Source organism: Oncorhynchus clarkii, chromosome 6 (assembly GCF_045791955.1).
Source record: "Oncorhynchus clarkii lewisi isolate Uvic-CL-2024 chromosome 6, UVic_Ocla_1.0, whole genome shotgun sequence".
In the NCBI taxonomy this organism is placed as follows: domain Eukaryota; kingdom Metazoa; phylum Chordata; class Actinopteri; order Salmoniformes; family Salmonidae; genus Oncorhynchus; species Oncorhynchus clarkii.
Window position 1 is genome coordinate 63947630 of NC_092152.1, and position 20272 is coordinate 63967901.

General features: G+C 43.3%; 1 protein-coding gene across 1 annotated transcript; it reads left to right on the plus strand.

Annotated features, from left to right (window-relative positions):
- The first annotated feature begins 10061 nt into the window (after window positions 1-10061).
- LOC139412421 (ribonuclease P protein subunit p25-like protein) lies at window positions 10062-11472 on the plus strand. Its single transcript, XM_071159217.1, has one exon. It carries the CDS (start codon window positions 10062-10064, stop codon window positions 10812-10814), a length of 753 nt encoding a protein of 250 aa, XP_071015318.1. The 3' UTR covers window positions 10815-11472.
- The last annotated feature ends 8800 nt before the right edge of the window (window positions 11473-20272 follow it).

A 20272-nucleotide genomic window follows, 5' to 3' on the forward strand; every position in this document is an offset into this window, starting at 1 on the left:
ATCTGTCCTCTTCCACTCTGCAGTCTGGGCACACCTCTCCGCCTGCCTCGTCTCTGTGTTAGACGGTGATTGCCTTGTATTCAAAGATGCTTCTGTGAGGCTCTGTTCCGACAAATGCTTTTCCAATACCACTCACAGCAGAGCACACCTCATTTAAATCTGTGAAAGGGATTTTGATTCCATCAGCAGAATTCTTTGAGGCGAGAGAAGGTGCAGACCATTCAATAATGTGTCAGGGATGAGAAAAAGCACAAGAATATTCTCTCACCTACCATATGCATACAGTATGCTGAAAGGGCTGCCTCTCTCCTCAGACAGTGTTGCTCATTTAATCCTTCTTTTATTCTTAACACAGACCCTCATTTAGCTTTTACGGCTTCACGGCACCATGAGGAAGTGTAAGCCATGTGCCGAGCAGCTTTCAAACACACTGTGAAACAAAAACATTGGACTGATCATAAGCTTTGATCTAAGAGTTATAGCAGAGACTCACTGTAGGATCTGTGTGGAGATTATCATGTAACGTATGAAGTCTGAGGTTTATATTTTGTGGCTGTGTGTGTGTGTGTGTGTAGCTACGTGTTTCTGTTGTGGACCAACTGCTGATATCTTCACTGTTGCAGCTTGTTGACCTTCAACACTTATCAATGCATATCTTTTGTCTAAGCAATTGCCAGTTTTTCAGTCCGAGAGGGATTGGATAATGCATCCAAATTAAAATCTTGTGTAAATCCCCACGCTTGATTGCTTGAGAGCCGCTGAGAGTTGTTCCAACCTTAATGCTGAAGGACTTCCTGTATCCCAAAGTCATTTTCTTTTTCATTCATTTATGAACACTTCTTGTTTTCTGCCCAGGGACTTTTCCCTGGCACAGCTGCATACAAATACATCTTGCTTAACAATGAAACAAATTCCCCATCCTCTCAGTTGTGCTGCTATTTATAATAGTAATATAATATTGTCTGTATATACACAGAGTGTACAAAACATTAAGAACGCCTGCTCTTTCCATGACATACAGTAGACTGACCAGGTGAATCCAGGTGAAAGCTAAGATCCCTTATTGATGTCACTTGTTAAATCCATTTCAATCAGTGTAGATGAATTGGAGGAGACAGGTTAGAGAAGGATTTTTCAGCCTTGAGACAATTGAGACATGGATTGTGTATGTGTGCCATTCAGTGGGTGAATGGGCATGACAGAATATTTAAGTGCCTTTTAACGTGGTATGGTAGTAGGTACCAGATGCAATGCTGCTGGGTTTGTCACGCTCAACAGTTTCCAGTGTGTATCAAGAATAATCAACATGTACCCTGTGGAACGCTTTTGACACCTTGTATTGTCCATTCCCCGATGAATTGAGGCGGTTCTGAGGGCAAAAAGGTGGGTCCAACTCAATATTAGGAAGGTGTTCTTGGTGTTTTGTACAATCAGTGTCTGTAAAACTCATACAGTGCCTTGCGAAAGTATTCGGCCCCCTTGAACTTTGCGACCTTTTGCCACATTTCAGGCTTCAAACATAAAGATATAAAACTGTATTTTTTTTGTGAAGAATCAACAACAAGTGGGGCACAATCATGAAGTGGAACGACATTTATTGGATATTTCAAACTTTTTTAACAAATCAAAAACTGAAAAATTGGGCGTGCAAAATGATTCAGCCCCCTTAAGTTAATACTTTGTAGCGCCACCTTTTGCTGCGATTACAGCTGTAAGTCGCTTGGGGTATGTCTCTATCAGTTTTGCACATCGAGAGACTGAATTTTTTTCCCATTCCTCCTTGCAAAACAGCTCGAGCTCAGTGAGGTTGGATGGAGAGCATTTGTGAACAGCAGTTTTCAGTTATTTCCACAGATTCTCGATTGGATTCAGGTCTGGACTTTGACTTGGCCATTCTACACCTGGATATGTTTATTTTTGAACCATTCCATTGTAGATTTTGCTTTCTGTTTTGGATCATTTTCTTGTTGGAAGACAAATCTCCGTCCCAGTCTCAGGTCTTTTGCAGACTCCATCAGGTTTTCTTCCAGAATGGTCCTGTATTTGGCTCCATCCATCTTCCCATCAATTTTAACCATCTTCCCTGTCCCTGCTGAAGAAAAGCAGGCCCAAACCATGATGCTGCCACCACCATGTTTGACAGTGGGCATGGTGTGTTCAGGGTGATGAGCTGTGTTGCTTTTACGCCAAACATAACATTTTGCATTGTTGCCAAAAAGTTCCATTTTGGTTTCATCTGATCAGAGCACCTTCTTCCACATGTTTGGTGTGTCTCCCAGGTGGCTTGTGGCAAACTTTAAACGACACTTTTTATGGATATCTTTAAGAAATGGCTTTCTTCTTGCCACTCTTCCATAAAGGCCAGATTTGTGCAATATACGACTGATTGTTGTCCTATGGACAGAGTCTCCCACCTCAGCTGTAGATCTCTGCAGTTCATCCAGAGTGATCATGGGCCTCTTGGCTGCATCTCTGATCAGTCTTCTCCTTGTATGAGCTGAAAGTTTAGAGGGACGGCCAGGTCTTGGTAGATTTGCAGTGGTCTGATACTCCTTCCATTTCAATATTATCGCTTGCACAGTGCTCCTTGGGATGTTTAAAACTTGGGAAATCTTTTTGTATCCAAATCCGGCTTTAAACTTCTTCACAACAGTATCTCGGACCTGCCTGGTGTGTTCCTTGTTCTTCATGATGCTCTCTGCGCTTTTAACGGACCTCTGAGACTATCACAGTGCAGGTGCATTTATACGGAGACTTGATTACACACAGGTGGATTGTATTTATCATCATTAGTCATTTAGGTCAACATTGGATCATTCAGAGATCCTCACTGAACTTCTGGAGAGAGTTTGCTGCACTGAAAGTAAAGGGGCTGAATAATTTGCACGCCCAATTTTTCAGTTTTTGATTTGTTAAAAAAGTTTGAAAAACTTCATGATTGTGTCCCACTTGTTGTTGATTCTTCACAAAAAAATACAGTTTTATATCTTTATGTTTGAAGCCTGAAATGTGGCAAAAGGTTGCAAAGTTCAAGGGGGCCGAATACTTTCGCAAGGCACTGTACATTTGGTTAAACTCAAATTGGTGAACACTTAATTGTTTACCTATATGGAAACAAGGGTCTAAATCTGTAATCATCCACATAATACTTCAGGCTAGTGATGTTTTTAGTTGAGGCAGTTTGCTAGTCTCCACCCAATGAGCTGCCTCCTCTGAGAGCCCAAACACCAAATCAGTGATGGCAGGGGTGCAAAGGCTACAGGGAAATCAACTCTTAAATCCAGCAGCTGAGAGGGGTACAGGACAAGTGTCACAGGACACCATACCGCAGGGCTAACAATACTAATGGCACTTATTTTACATTATGATAATTGCCAACACAAAATTGGCACCTAATTTTTCCCTGTTTCTAATTATTGAGCTCTCCAATGCTAGCAGGCACTGAGAGCAGCAGAACATTGGCAGGCAATTAAACTCCTGCAATTATGGTTCCATTGTAACGTGCTGCGGCTTTACAGAGGATTTGTGGGGCAGAGAATGATTGCTCTCCGATGCAATTAAAAACGGGACAAATCTGGTCTGGACCTGTAAACGTGTCTGCACACGATGGGTCTTTTGAAGCTTACAGCAGTTACACTCTGTAGTCTTTCTAGGGGTTGTGAAACATGTCCCAGAATATTTGGAAGAGGTCACACGGACATACTCACCAAAGAACCTACTGAGGCAAATCGATTTTAGGATACACACTTGGAACACAGTCCACACGCACACACACACACACCCACACATAGTGTTTCATCCATAGACACACATTTGCATTTCGTTTCCAGAGTGTGGCATGCTGGGTAGGATTAGCCACCCTCCTTTCCTCTGCAGTGTGTAGCGTGTCGGAGGAAGCAGTGACCCGGTGCGAATGTGCTCGGTAGGAAGTGGCAAAGCACCGGACTCGGGCACTATCGGGCCGTGGCCATCTGGAAACAGTGGCAGGAGAGTGTTTATGACTGAGGCAGCCCTCTGGGGAGACTAAAGACACCCACAACCTGGGCCACTACCTTGTCCTCTGCTGCTGCTGTAGACCAGCCATCAAAGGATAACAACTAACAAGTCATTTTAATGGGAGATTATCTGTAGGGCTCTAATCAGCATCTCTGATGGTGCTTAGTGTTCAGTGTTATTAAGACCTGCTGTTCTCCATGACACTGCTGCTCTTCATCTGTTTTTTTTAGTTGCGTTGCTTTTCTTTTTTGGAACACCGGTACGTCTCTAAATGGAACTCCTGGTATTAACTCGTAGTCGCTAGGAGCCATTATTAGCTATTAGCATTTGTTTCACATGGCATGTTAATTTCCCTTAATTTAATTGATCAAAAACATTTCCAATAAAATCCATTAATTGTAGCCTGGGGCTGGAGAGAACAGCATGTGTTTGTGCCTGTTTGCCATTAACAGGTAGACTCTGCCAATTACAGTTAGAGTCCGTGGAGTTAATCAAACACAGTGCACAAATATACCTCAGAGCAGAGAAAAACAGCTCTCAACTCTTCACTCATCTCTTTAAAATGTCACATTCAAAGTGTCATGGATTAGAAAATGTTTTCTGGGATGGCATGCTTGTTAGGGAGTAGCCGACAATGGCTTCAGAGAATGCATTTGTGAAAAAAAAGAAGGTTTCCTCATAGTTCCAAAGAGATGGTACACTACATGGCCAAAAGTATGTGGACGCCTGCTCATCAAACATCTCATTCCAAAATCATGGACATTAATATTGAGTTGGTCTCCCCTTCGCTGCTATAACAGCCTCCATTCTTCTGGGAAGGCTTTCCACTGGATGTTGGAACATTGTTGCGTGGACTTGCTTCCATTCAACCAAAAGAGCATTAGTGAGGTTGGTCACAGATGTTGGAGCGATTAGACCTAGTTCACAGTCGGTGTTCCAATTCATCCCAAAGGTGTTTGAGCAGGCCAGTCAAGTCCTTCCACACCAATCTCGACAAACCATTTCATTATGGACCTTGCTTTGCGCACGGGGGAGGGTTGTCATGCTGAAACAGGAAAGGACCTTCCCCAAACTGTTGCCACAGAGTTGGAAGCACAGAATCTTCTAGGATGTCATTGTATGCTGTAGTGCTAGGATTTCCTTTCAATGGAACTAAGGGGCCTAGCCCAAACCATGAAAAACAGCCCCAGACCATTATTCATCCTCCACCAAACTTTACAGTGAGCACTAATATATATCTCATTTATATATTTCTTGGGTGGGGGGGTGGGGGGGGGGGGGTGTTCTTCTGGCAGCCGTCAAACCCAGATTCGCTAGATGGTGAAGTGTGATTCATCACTCCAGAGAAAACGCTTCCACCACTCCAGGGGCAATTGGCAGCAAGCTTTACCACACTCGGGGCGGCAGGGAAGCCTAGTGGTTAGAGTGTTGGGCTAGTAACCGAAAGGTTGCAAGTTCGAATCCCCGAGCTGACATCTGTCATTCTGCCCCTGAACAAGGCAGTTAACCCACTGTTCCTAGGCCGTCAGTAAAAATAAGAATTTGTTCTTAACTGACTTGCCTAGTTAAATAAAGGTAAAATAAAAAAATAAAAAATAAACTCCCGCTGACTCTTGGCATTGCACATGCTGATCTTAGGCTTGTGTGCGGATGCTCAGCCATGGAAACCCATTTATTGAACAGTTGCTGTGTTGACGTTGCTCCAGGAGGCAGTTTGGAACTCGGTAGTGAGTGTTGCAACCTAGGACAGATGATTTTTACCCACTTTAGCACTTGTGTGGACTACCACTTTGCGACTGAGCCGTTGTTGCTCCTATACCTTTTCACTTCACAATAACAGCACTTACAGTTGACTGGGGCAGCTCTGGAAGGGCAGAAATTTGACAAACTGACTTGTTGGAAAGGTGGCATCCTATGACAGTGCCACGTTGAAAGTCACTGAGCTCTTCAGTAAGGCCATTCTACTGCCAATGTTTGTCTATGGAGATTGCATGGTTGTGTGCTCGATTTTATACACCAGCAATAGGTGTGGCTGAAATTGCCAAATAGACTTATTTGGCAATTTGAAGGGGTGTCCACATACTTTTGGCTATGTAGTGTATAACAGAGGACTTTCGAAGTCCATTCTCATAAATCAAGAGTTTCCCCATCTGTTTTTCTGTGCTATGGTGTTTGTTCACTATCTCTCCTTCCTTTGTTCTATGTACTGAAACTTTCTTAATCCTTGCCTACACCCTCTTGGTGGCACTAGATCACCTTCCCTCTGTCAATTACCTCTCTCTCTCTCTCGATTAAAGTTTCCTGCCATTATGTGAGGCTCACATCTGCATTGCAGTGCCGAGGAGAAAGCAATGGCTGGAAGAGAGGAGTCATTGTGTATGTAGAGAGAGAGAGGAAGAGGAGAGATGGCGGGGAAGTGGGAGAAAGAGGGAGATTAAATATGCAATTTAGCCACATCATGGAGTCATGAGTGACACCTTGGTATTATTGCCTTTTGACACACACTAACACATAGACCAATCAATCTCATCCAGAAGTGATGACAATACTGAGAGGGTCATGTACCCCTCCACCCCCATATAGACTCTCTCATTAATGGCATCAGCATTTTTCCTGGTCTCTCTCCATTTCCCTCCTGATGGCGAGACCCTGCTTCATTGTGTTCTGCCATGTTCCTGTAATTGCTGAAACGACCTGCCTTATGCTGAGCATGCACGTGTGTGTGTGTGTGTGTGTGTGTGTGTGTGTGTGTGTGTGTGTGTGTGTGTGTGTGTGTGTGTGTGTGTGTGTGTGTGTGTGTGTGTGTGTGTGTGTGTGTGTGTGTGGAGAGCAACTCTGTACCCCACCGAGGCCGGCTGGGAGTTTGTGGGGCTGAACGGCAGCAGAGCCGCGGGCGAGCTCCACACTGAGGGAAATGACAGCCTCCAGGCCAGCATTGGTTGATGACCGTGAAACTCGGTTAACGTAAAGCGAGCGGGAGGCTGGCACAGCGAGGACTGTGAGGCTGTGTGCAATTCTGCCAGCAACACAAGCCCCTCTCCGACTACTCTGCAGTACAGAAACAAAACAACAGTCCGTGTTACAATTCATAACACCAGCAGCTATGCCATCCAAGGTAAGCAGAGAGGAGCTAGACAGAACAACTGCTATTTGTCACAGTCTTTAAGAATAAATTGTTTTTGTGCGTGAATAAATGCTGGTATACACGCAGCAGAGAAGGCTGAGAGAACCTGTAGGTAGAGTAAACTACATGGTCAGAGAACAGTATTTGGGAGAGATAGAGTGCCTGCCTGCCTGCAGTCAGAGCAGAGGTGTCAGGAGAACAGATAAAATGTAGGAGTAAGTGTTTGGAGAGGTGTGGGAGCAGAGGGCAGCCGTGGAGGAGGTGTGAGAGGGTGAGTGACCAAGCGTGAGCTGCTACTGCTCTCTCTGTCATTAAACACCACCACCATTTTAAAAAGCTTCTCTCTCTCGAAAAAGGTACAAATACAGTCTGATGGAAATGTGCGATGTTTTCATGTAGTGATTTCGAAAATAGAGAATAGATCATAATTTTTCAAACGCACAATCAAATGAAATGGCTTTTTCAGAGAAACTCTGTTGAAGACATTGAGTTCTTAAAAACACCGGATTCGTACATCTATATTTTCCCCCTAAAGCAGAGAGCTTTTTCAGGTTAAATTGAGGTTCAAATGTGGTGCTAAAAACAGGTTGTGAAGTGGAAGTGATTACTGGCAGCTTTTTATCATGTAGTTTAACCTCTGGGCACTTAAATCAGCCCTCTTCTCTCTCTCTCTCTCTCAGTTTATTATGCAGTAACATCACCAGATCTCCTTAGGCAGCTGTGCATCTCCTTATGACTGATGAGGGTAATTTCTCCCAAACAGCAGAATGATCACTTTGGTTTGGTCCCCCAACTCCCTCCTCCTTCTCTATATCCGAGTAGAAAGAAAACAGAGACATTTGCTGCTGTCTCCAGCAGTGGGTAGAATGGGTTCAGATGATGAATAGCTCTCCAGTCCCATGCATTTGAGCTACGCACACATTGGCTATAATAAAGTGTTTGGTGAGAAAATAAACAAAATTGTGCACAAACAAAAGAAATTGGCAAATGTGTTCAGTTGGTGATCTGGATTTTTCATTGGTGAAGAAATGGAGCTTCTCAATCCTAGAAACTTGGACACAACATTTAATACTGATTTAAATAATACCATCATGTGTGAAAACAACAAACCTCCTTATTTTCTTTGATTTTCCTTTGGGGATCCAAAATAATACCCACGCCAATGCTAATTACCTTCATGGACTAGTCCCAGATATAGCGTGGTTCTTATTCCCGGTGTGTGCCCTCAGAGGAGTGATTGGAGAACAGTTAGGAGTTCTGTGCCTCTCTCCTAGCCTCATAGGTTCAGCCTCAGTGGGCTGTCTTTACCAATTTTCCCATCTGTCAGTCACAGGCCAAAACAAATCCACCTGTCTTCCAGGAGGCTGGGCTCAGAGACGCTGCAGCTGTCTGGGCCGGGACAGGAGAGTGTGAGCGCCCTCCTCTGGTGATGGAGGGTCCATTAGTCTGCTTATTAGCCCACCTGTCACCACTACGACACCATCTCACCTGGAGGTGCCGCCAGCAAACTAATGTGCAGACCTATCCATGCCCCATCACAACAATACTTTGGTGATAGAAGTAATGGCTCTATGCTTCTGTGATCCACACGTCCTATATCATCATGAGGTTGTTTCCAACCTGGTAACAACATAACAACTCATCCATGAGAGACATGCACCTCAGTGGACTCATGATTGCTTGAACAATGAAGCCATTAACACCACATTATGTAAATGGTAATGGACAAAAACATCTAATAGGATAAAGGCTAAGTACAGTGCAATATAATGCCGCTGACTTTAACTGGCTCTTTGAATTATGTTTTCAATTATAACCTTGCTAATGTAATTCATTGTTTCACAGCCGAAAATGCATTTTTAAAGCTTCACTGAGTCATGTACATTGAACACATGCACTGAAACGTCCTCTAAAGAGATTGACAAAGTTGCCCGGGATCTGCGCTCGCTCCCCCCCTCCCCCCCACCCCCCCTCCCCGCCATGGCAGGTTTCCATTGTGGAGGGAAAGTGTTCATCTGAGATATGAAATGCCTGTGCCTTTAAGAGGGCTGTCCCCCCTTTTCCTCATGCTCCCCCTCAACCACACAGAGTAGACACTCCTCCTGCGAGCATTTGTGAAGCAGCTCCTGTCCCTTACGTCTCTTTGTGGAGAAACAGAGGGCACACTTTCTAGAGCATAACTGGAGACAGAGACACAGAGTTCCAGGCAGGACGCCCTGGGTTCCAGCCTACAGCCACCCCTGGCACAGCCCTGAGGGGGACAGCTCCCACAGAGCACCTTGGCCAAGAGGTCCACAAAAGGAGAAGAGACGCTAATCAACTGGACCGTCCCAGAAAGTGAGATGAGAGTTGATGATATGAATGATGTGAATCCAACTGATCAATGTGGGATCTGAACCCTAAGTGAGAGGTGTATTGAGTGTGTTGTATAAAGTAGCAGTTCTCTTGAAAAGTTAGACTGAAGCATTGAAGTATCCAGGTTACAAGGATAAAAGCTCATCGAGAGAAAACAAGAGAAAGGACACTTCAGCTGAGAATGTATGCATTTTCAAGGTTCTTTTTTACGTCTTGAATTGTCCCATTTGTATTCTTAATTCACCACCCAGCGTTTATCTTATTTTTTGCAGCTGTCTGTAAAGCAGCATGAAAAGACTCCATTGAAAGCACTTTCTGCAAGCTGGATAATATTCCTTTCTAAAGCCTTGAAACTTTTGCAGACGTCTACAGAAAAAAGAAACCTATAACGAGAATAAGAAAACAATGCTGTGCTGGATCCCATATGAGTACGAGTCGCTGACTGGACTTTTATGATTGGAGAAGATACAGGAGTGAAGAGATGTATTCCGACTATGGAGTTGGAGTGGCCAGCATTCAAAGACAGTATCAGGTCAGGGACTCTGTCAGACCATACACCGGACCTGGAGGGAATACACAGGTCCCAATGGAAACCGGTGTGACCCCAGCTAGGTGTCCAATATATCAGGTTCAGCCTTACAGTGGGCAGCCCTCCTGCACTGTCAACAGTGTTTCCAACACACAGCCCACTCCGGTGCCTACACATCTAACTCCACCTCCCGCCGCACTCAAACCGGGCCAGGATGGGTTCAAGAAGGTGTGTCGCACAGAGGAGGCCAGCCCGTGCCCCTTCCCAGGATTGGCCTCAGGAGTGCTGGAGATGCGTGTCAAGGAGGGCAGTAAGATCCGTAACCTCATGGGTTTTGCCATGGCTCGCATGCAGGGGGATGTCAGTGGTGTTGGGGTTAGTGGAGGCGGTGGCCTGAGGCAGGTTGTTTTCTCTGGGTCAGGTCGTGCCGTCACCAAGACCATCACATGCGCTGAGATCATGAAGAGAAAAGTGGGGTCTCTGCACCAGCTGACCAAGCTGCGCTACAAGGGTGTGAGGGAGGTGTGGGAGAGCAAAGAAGGGGGGGCATCGGAGATGACTGTTCACAGGACCGTCCCCTCCATCAGCATCCTTTTGTCCAAAGACCCCCTGGACCCGCAGGAGCCCGGCTACCAGCCCCCTGAGACCCTCAGTGCTCTCTGGGAGGACAGAGACGGTGTGGATGCCCTACAGACAGCCAGCAAGAGACCTCTTGGTCTGTCCCCATACAGTAGTTTCCCTGACTCTAAGAGAGTGTGTCTGAGTCTGGACGAGGGGACTCTGGCTCTGTCCACCCCCCTGGCTAACTGACTGACTGAACTGGTATCAAACAGTCGAGTGGGAAGGATCAGAGGAGTTCATTCTGCACTGCCCTCCACTCAAGCACAGTGCTGAAACAATCAGAACATTCACTCAGACAGAACAGTGCTTTCTGAGGAGAACTGAGCAACCTGCCCACCCCATCCTCCAGAGGTCAGTCAAAATAGGACCTGAAAGCTTGTCTTTGTAGATACAACATTTATTGAACCCATTTCTCAGCACAATCAATCATTCGCCTTTGTGCCCAGAAATACTTAATGTCATCATACTATATGTCACACTGTAAAAGCTTAGACATGACAGCACACTTATCACATTTTAAATCATCAACACAACAAAACACAGAGCGACCAATCACCCAAGATCCCAGATTTCTGCTTTCAGTAGACTGACAATACCTTTTGAACATTGTCGTTCTGTTTTCCTAATTATATCCTACAACTGCAAATCTGTTCAAATGCACAAGGTAGGTCCACAATATTGTAATGAATACACAGAATATCTACACTCCCCTACGTATATATTTGGACAGGGAAGCTAGCATGTTTCATTTGGCTCTACACGCCAGCATTTTGGATTTGAGATCAAATGTTTAATATGATGCAACAATAGAGTATGTCACCTTTTAATTTGAGGGTATTTTCATACATATCCGTTTTACCATTTAGAAATGAATGCACTTTATGCATCTAGTCCCCCCATTTGAAGGTGTCATAAGTGTTTTAACAAAGGCACTTACAATAGTCTACATTTTATACACTATAACACAATAAGTGAATTTGTCCAAATACTTATGGCACCTTCAAATGGGGGGACAATATACATAAAACGCATTCATTTCTAAACTATCCATAATATGACAAATGTATCATGTTTTCAAATATCCAAACATTCAAATAAACTATATGCAGGAAAAGCCTTTTTTTTGTGTACTTCTATCCCTCAGACTTGCCCATAGTACTGTACAAAGTCCAGATTGAAAAGGAAATCACAGCATGCTGATGTGTTGATAAGAGTAACGGGAGTGAAATTTGTCTAAGAGACAGCTGATTTAATGACATGGCCCCCGATAAGACGCAGCTCCAGAACCAAGCAGCCTGACAGATGCTGGGGGCTGAAATACAGGGACAGATTATCATTAAGATTACAACACTACATTGCGGCACAGTAGAGAAAAGGATCAAAACTAGGCTTGATATAACTAAACACAGTCAGTGTCCCACCAGAATATGAAACCATAGCAGCAGACTCAACTCCATACCATTACTACAGTGCTAGGGTTCACGTAGAGGATATCGTATGCAGTGTTTGGGAGTAGTGAACTACATGTAATTCAACAAGTAATTTCATTACATTTGTTAGTGGAACTCAATTCAAATCTTGGTAGTGTTTTCAGTAGTTAATTACCTTTTAGAGGTGTAGCTAACGAACTACACACAAAGAAAATATTGGTGAAGTAGGCAAGAATTTCCTCTCTTTTACGGCATCAGACCTGCCTAATTCTCACTTGTAACAGTTTTTGTGTTGAATAGGCTAAATTACACATGATGTTAAATACGATCTTTGGGTATTTGCAAAACATTTTGGAACCGTATCAACAGTGGGCTAATGAAACAAATACCAAAATATCATTTTTGAGAGGTATTTTTCTTTAACATCGGACTCCAGAGTGATATGTTATTGCAATTTGTAGTATGACATTTCAGATATGATCATTTAGTTTGGATGTTTTAAAAAAGATAACTTTAGATTCATTCCACCTTAAAAAAGCATAAGAAACACGATTGATCATTTATTTTCATCATGAGCAAAAGCTATTGGTTTTCTACCCAAAGTTGCAAAGAAAATGTTTATTTAAACAAGCAAAATGGATAAAAGGGTGTGGCGACAGTAGCAGGAACAGTGGCATCTAGTGGGCAAAACGTGGTACTTTCACACTAGCTTATAGTAAATAACGCAAGCGACTTCAATGGCTAATTACGTAGCTCATTCACAGCCATATAAGGAGTCATTGGCATGAGGCGGTTTTAAAAAATGCGGCACTTCCTGATTGGATTTTTATCTGGGTTTCGCCTGTAACATCAGTTCTGTTGCACTCACAGACTATATCTTTGCAGTTTTGGAAACGTCAGAGTGTTTTCTATCCAAAGCTGTCAATTATTTGCATAGTCGAGCATCTTTTCATGACAAAATATCTTGTTTAAAACGGGAACGTTTTTCATCCAAAAATTTAAATATCGCCCCCTAGTCGCAAGAAGTTATAGTAAATAACGCAAGCGACTTCAATGGCTAATTTCTCTGAACAGGAGGAAAAGACCATCACCAGATTCACATGGAATACATTACAAAGGATGAAGAAGCAATACTCCAAGCAGCAGCTCCAAACTACCTGTCAGACAGAGAACTGATATTGTATACTGGTTGTTGAGTTGGGGTGTGTGGGTCCGTAGGTGGCTTTTGATCGTTTTATGGGATTACTCATGCCTAATCATTGTTAGGTTGCATTATGGACCAAGTCGAATGTTAGGTACTATATTTATTGAAGAATATATACATCCTATAAATTAAAATGGCCAATATGGGTGCAATCAATTATCAATGTTTCAGGAATGCTAATCGTATCTGTTTCAATCTACATAAATGATTTCAGAACAATCTGAGATGGTGGGTGTCACGGCTTGCTGAAATTACCCTTCAGTTAGGTAAACAATATGTTTCTTAAGGGTAGCTTTAGTGTAGCTCAACTTCTTCTAGTGTGAAGTAATTGGTAGCTTGGTAAACTATATTTTCAGAATAACCTCCCCTTCCCTATATCTTATGGGATACTGTACATCTGACCCTAAAAGGAGTCAAGTAGTCCTAGCTCCATCTGTTATGGACGACTCATTCAAATACAGATAAGTGTAAGAAGGTTATCCTTTATCAAAAATGATTAGATACTGTCCCAAACCGAGATTACACTTCCCAATAGGTATTAGTTCTATATCAGCCATGCCTGCTGAGTATGATAACCTTTTACAAATGGAATGAAGTGTCCTTTCTCTTCATCATAATGAAAATCTGCAAGGACAACACAACACAAGCCTTATACAATCCATTTATCAAACTGCCTTTAGAGCTCTGGAAATAGTTTTTAACAATTACAAGTGTGAGCCCATGCACTCCTAATATTTTGGCTGAGATGACATCTTTCAAAATAATTTACAAAAAATAATGAAATACCAAACAGTGCTTTTGTAGCAAAGGTCTGCCTGCATTTTACTGTCTAGAGCGGACACAGCCATTAACCTCCTTCTCAAACCCATTAAATTAATCTGAGCAAAGCAGAGAACCCAAGGTTGAATAAAGAAATGCTGCGACTGCAATAAAGCCCATTTGGAACAAACTGTGTGTCCTCAAGACTGGAGAAGGTTATCACTTCAGGTCGCTGTTATCATACAGTTAACAGCTTCCAGTGAGAAGCCTGAAGGACGGCCAGTCAGTGATGCAGGTCACATAGATAGAGGCTCTATAAGTAAATCTCCGATCGACCTGCTCAATCCGTTATCAGGCATGACGAATTCTGGGCCAAGTGTAAAATGCAGAGAGGGTAATTAGGGAGAACTGGATAGTGTATGCCTGAGTGAGAGGACAGATAAAACACTGTGACAAAAGCATTACCCTACAGCCAAATCACATGTGGCTGGTGAGAAATAGCATATCAGACGAGACAACAAGGCACCATATGAGCCTGTGGCGTACGAGGCTACACAAGCTGGAAGTCTATTTCCCCAATGACATTGGTTTTCTATGAAGTACCACAGCTTTTTGTATGGAACACTTCAAGTGGTATCCTCCTAAAACATATAGGCCTACAACTACACTAAACCAAAATATAAACGCAACATGTAAAGTGTCCCATGTTTCATGAGCTGAAATTAAAGATCCCAGAAATGTTCCATAAGCACAAAAAGCTTATTTCTCTCAAACTTTGTTCACAAAATGTGTTTACATCCCTGTTAGTGAGCATTTATCCTTTGTCAAGATAATCAATCCACCTGACAGGTGTGGCATATCAAGAAGCTGATTAAACAGCATGATCATTACACAAGTATACCTTGTGCTGGGGGACAATAAAATACCACTTTAAAATGTGCAGTTTTGTCACACAACACAATGCCACAGATGTCTCAAGTTGAGTGAGTGTGCAATTGGAATGCTGACTGTTTCAGCATGATAATGCACAGCCCCATGACGCAAGGATCTGTACACAATTCCTGAAAGCTGAAAATGTCCCAGTTCTTCCATGGTCTGCATACTCACCAGACATGTCACCCGTTGAGCTCGTTTGGGATTCTCTGGATCGACAGCGTCATCCAGTTCCCGCCTATATGCAGCAACTTCGCACAGCCATTGAAGAGGAGTGGGACAACATTCCACAGGACACAATCAACAGCCTAATCAACTCTATGTGAAGGAGATGTGTCACACTACATGAGGGAAATGGTGGTCACACCAGATACTGACTGGTTTTCTGATCCAAGCTCCAACCTTTTTTTTTTAAATGGTATCTGTGACCAGCAGATCTCATGTGAAATCCATAGATTAGGGCCTAATTTATTTATTTAAATTGACTGATATCCTTATATGAACTGTAACTCAGTGAAATCTTTGAAATTGTTGCATGTCGTGTTAATATTTTTGTCCAGTGTACTACAACTACTACTAATAATAAATATTTTTTAATATTGATGAATCATAATCCTTTTTTGACGTGGATGTGGATTGAGGCAGCCCCCCGCACCGCTCTGATTCAGAGCAGTTGAGTTAAATGCGGAAGACACATTTCAGTTGAACTGACCAGGTATCCATCCCCCTTTCCTCTTCCACTGCATAGAGAATGAGAATAAATTCATTTTGAACTTGTAATAAAAGTGTGCACTCCGTTTCTTCCCCCCCCCCCCCCCCCCCTGCTGCAGCAGATGAGAGCGAGGTCTCTCGGATGGCGTGGGAGTTTGCTATCTCCCTGCCTCCAGATGGTTCCATCTTTTCTTATCTAGAAGAATGGGTGCTGCCTCCATTCCCTTATCTGGGAATCCTTTCAATTGAATATTTACGGGGCCTATGTTGCTTTCTGCCTGTGTTAGCCCCACTGAACACACTATTCCTCTTGCTTGGGAAGACAGGCCAAAGGGTTTTTCTCCCCCCCCCCCCCCCTTCACTCTCCATCTCCCTAGTCAGGGAATGGGACAGTGATTGATTATGTGATTATGCCAGAAGAGAACATAAGGTTTAGCTGGGCGCAGCACGGAGGTATTAATGAATGACCATACAGGGAACATGTTCATCAATAGAGAAAAGTATGGATTATGACAGGGGGGAATACCTCCTCCATCTTGTGTCAAGAATAGAATAGATGGAGTTAATCACTTTTTCCCCCACACTCTTATTTCCTTCTTCACTTTGTACACCACGGATTAAGAGGCACACTCAAACAGTCATTGAAAATGTCTTATTGCAATATAACTGGCAGGCTGGGGTCTATCAGCATGAACAAACCAGGTCACAGCTCCTCCCTGGTAAGTGTCTCAAAATGAAATTTTCAAAAAACAAATTCCGCCATGTTGGTTTCATCAGTGCAGCTGAGGATGTAATTGCAGTGCTGAAGTCAAAGCTGTAAGTGCAGATAATGAATACTGAATAAAGGGCTGCCAGAATTCAAAGTACATTTTTTTTGAGAATAGCAGAGACCATTGTGCCCCTGATTTATATGCTCTAAAATTGTAGCGGGCCAGAATGCAAAATGATGGGACTTTAGTTGGTTTGACATTTTATATAGAACAAATTGATCTATACCCCCAAATTCAATTTCTGATGTGCAAGCTGATGATTGAATGAGAAAAGCGGGTTAAATTTGACAATTAAGATTGTTTTGTTTATTGCCTAAATGGTGGTTTTAATAATTTTTTAAAGAAGTATGGTCATCTTCTGATGCTCTCTCAAAACTCTCAGATAATCTCCATTGAAATAGCTTTTTAGTCCAGGACTAAATTAGTCTTGTGTCCAGGAAACCGTCCCTCATTGTGTTACATTGGTTAAGGTAAAATTGTGAAAGCTGTCAATTTGGTGACTTGAACTGACTGTTGCTGCCCTCTGGTGGAGGTGAAATATTATAGACGCCTACATTTGGAGAGGACATCAGTAAATAACAGTATAGCTCTATATGCTTCATTTTCAGGCCGTTTAAGGGACTAGATGATGGAAAACTTTTGTTTTGGCACAAAAATGTGTAAAATTGTTCAGTACATTGATTGATTGATGATCCTCAAGTTATCGCACTTAGTCTAATGTATAGGGCCCTAGCCCAATATTGGACTTTAACGTTTCTCCTTACACCATACCGGGCACTCGCGTGCGTCCGCAAACTGATTGTGTCCCCCCACACCAAACACAATCACGACACGCAGCTTGAAAAATAAAAACTCTAAACCAATTATATTAATTTGTGGACAGGTCGAAAAGCATTAAACATTTATGGCAATTTAGCTAGCTAGCTTGCAGTTGCTAGCTAATTTGTCCTATTTAGCTAGTTTGCTGTTGCTAGCTAATTTGTCCTGGGATATAAATGTTGAGTTGTTATTTTACCTGAAATGCACAAGGTCCTCTACTCCGACAATCAATCCACACATAAAACGGTCAACCGAATCATTTCTAGTCATCTCTCCTTCTTCCAAGCTTTTTCTTCTTTCGACTTTATATGGCTATTGGCAACTAACTTTCATAAGGTGTTCCACCAACGACCTCCGTTCATCTTTCAGGCACCCACGTGGGTATAACCAATGAGGAGATGGAACTTGGGAAAATTATTCAAAAAGCCAATGAGGAGATGAGAGAGGCAGGACTTGCAGTGTGTTCTGCGCCACAAATAGAAGTTGCTTCTATGTTAGTGCCTGGCAACGCAGACGTTTGTTGGCGCGCGTGAGCAGTGTGGTGCAATGATTGAATAATATGTATGTGTAGATTTATTTTGCAAAGCTCACGCATGGGACGTGAGCAGTGTGGTCAGCATGTTAGTCCAATGACCTTACGAAATGTAAAATTGCAATTCGTACAATATGTTACGATTTTGCAGTGCGTATGATATGTTACGAATTACTATTTGTTGTTGCTAATGTTAGCTAGGCTAGGAGTTAGGGTTAGAGTTAAGGTTAGCTAACATATTAAGTAGATGCAAAGTAAACTCGGCAAAAAAATCCTAAGTAACAGTCAGTATCTGGTGTGGCCACCAGCTGCATTAAGTACTGCAGTGCATCTCCTCCTCAAGGACTGCACCAGATTTGCCAGTTCTTGCTGTGAGAACTGTTCCACTCTTCCACCAAGGCACCTGCAAGTGGGGGAAATGGCCCTAGCCCTCACCCTCCAATCCAACAGGTCCCAGACGTGCTCAATGGGATTGAGATCCGGGCTTGTCACTGGCCATGGCAGAACACTGACATCCCTGTCTTGCAGGAAATCACGCACAGAACGAGCAGTATGGCTGGTGGCATTGTCATGCTGGAGGGTCATGTCAGGATGAGCCTGCAGGAAGGGTACCACATGAGGAGGATGTCTTCTCTGTAACGCACAGCATTGAGATTGCCTGCAATGACAACAAGCTCAGTCCGATGATGCTGTGACACACCGCCCCAGACCATGACGGACCCTCCAAAACGATCCCGCTCCAGAGTACAGGCCTCTGTGTAACGTTCATTCCTTTGACGATAAACGCGAATCCGACCTTCACCCCCGGTGAGACAAAACTGTGACTAGTCAGTGAAGAGCACTTTTTGCCAGTCCTGTCTGGTACAGCGATGGTGGGTTTGTGCCCATAGGCGACATTGTTGCCGATGATGTCTGGTGATGACCTGCCTTACAACAGGCCTACAAGTCTTCAGTCCAGCCTCTCTCAGCCTATTGCAGACAGTCTTAGCATTGATGGATGGATTGTGCGTTCCTGGTGTAACTCGGGCAGTTGTTGTTGCCATCCTGTACCTGTCCCGCAGGTGTGATGTTCGGATGTACCGATCCTGTGCAGGTGTTGTTACACGTGGTCTGCCACTGCGAGGTCAATCAGCTGTCCGTCCGGTCTCCCTGTAGCACTGTCTTAGGCTGTCTCTGTCACTGTCTCACAGTACGGACATTGCAATTTATTGCCCTGGCCACATCTGTAGTCCTCATGCCTCCTTGCAGCATGCCTAAGGCACATTCAACAGATGAGCAGGGACACTGGGCATCTTTCTTTTTGGGGGTTTTCAGAGTCAGTAGAAAGGCCTCTTTAGTGTCCTAAGGTTTCATAACTGTGACCTTAATTGCCTACTGTCTGTAAGCTGTTAGTGTCTTAACAACCTTTCGACAGGTACATGTACATTAATTATTTATGGTTCATTGAACAAGCATGGGAAACAGTGTTGAAACCCTTTACAATGAAGATCTGTGAAGTTATTTGGATTTTTACGAATTATCTTTGAAAGACAAGGTCCTGAAAAAGGGATGTTTCTTTTTTTTGCTGAGTTTAGCTAAAAGGTAGTAAGCAGCTGCAAAGTTGCTAATTAGTTCAAACGCTAAAATTGTCGATGATGAGATTAACACACAACCCTTAGGTTCCTAGATGTTCATGTTATACACCCACCCTCCATTAGTTTTTGGCCTAAGTAACCTTCTGTCTCATGTAAACATACCAGACATAACATATACTTATTTGAGTGTCCCGGATTGGCGTTTAATATTTTACGTCTAGTCAATGTGACCAGGCTGTCCGTTTACACACAGGTGTTCAGATAGGGATAGCTAATTAGCACAGGTCGTCCAATCTCTCTTCCCTCTGTACACAAGCGCTGTAACATGGACATATGGCCGTCTGGGAACCCTAACCCTATAAAAAGGTGTGTATCAATTGTAGCTTTGTTTTTCTAAAATGATTTCTCACTGATAGGAAAGATCGTTTATATGCTTCCAAAACCATACTGCAAGCAATGCCCTGTTTTAATTGTTTTATTTAATTAGGCAAGCCAGTTAAGAACAAATTCTTATTTACAAAATGACAGCCTACCCCGGCCAAACCCTAAGGACGCTGGGCCAATTGTTCGCCGCCATATGGGACTCCCAATCACGGCCGATTGTGATACAGCCTCGAATCGAACCAGGGTCTGTAGTGACACCTAACACTGAGATGCAGTGCCTTAGACATTCGAAAGCCCCAGTTATCAGTGGGTAATGTAGCCTCGCAGTTTACTTACTGCGTTAGGCAGGTTAACACTGCCATGGGAGTGTGTATTTACAGCAATTATGTTGTAACGACCCTGGGTTGAATGTATTACCTGAAGGTGTATGTTCATTGTATGCATTTATTTCCAAATGGCAGTTGTTGATAAGACCACCAAAGGTGAGGCTAACAGCCTACCTCGCGCGGTTGTCTCCCAGCACGTAGGCCC

What these genes read in the sequence shown, in the direction of transcription:
- LOC139412421 (XM_071159217.1), top strand. Translation starts at nt 10,062, where the DNA reads ATGGAAACCGGTGTGACCCCAGCTAGGTGTCCAATATATCAGGTTCAG.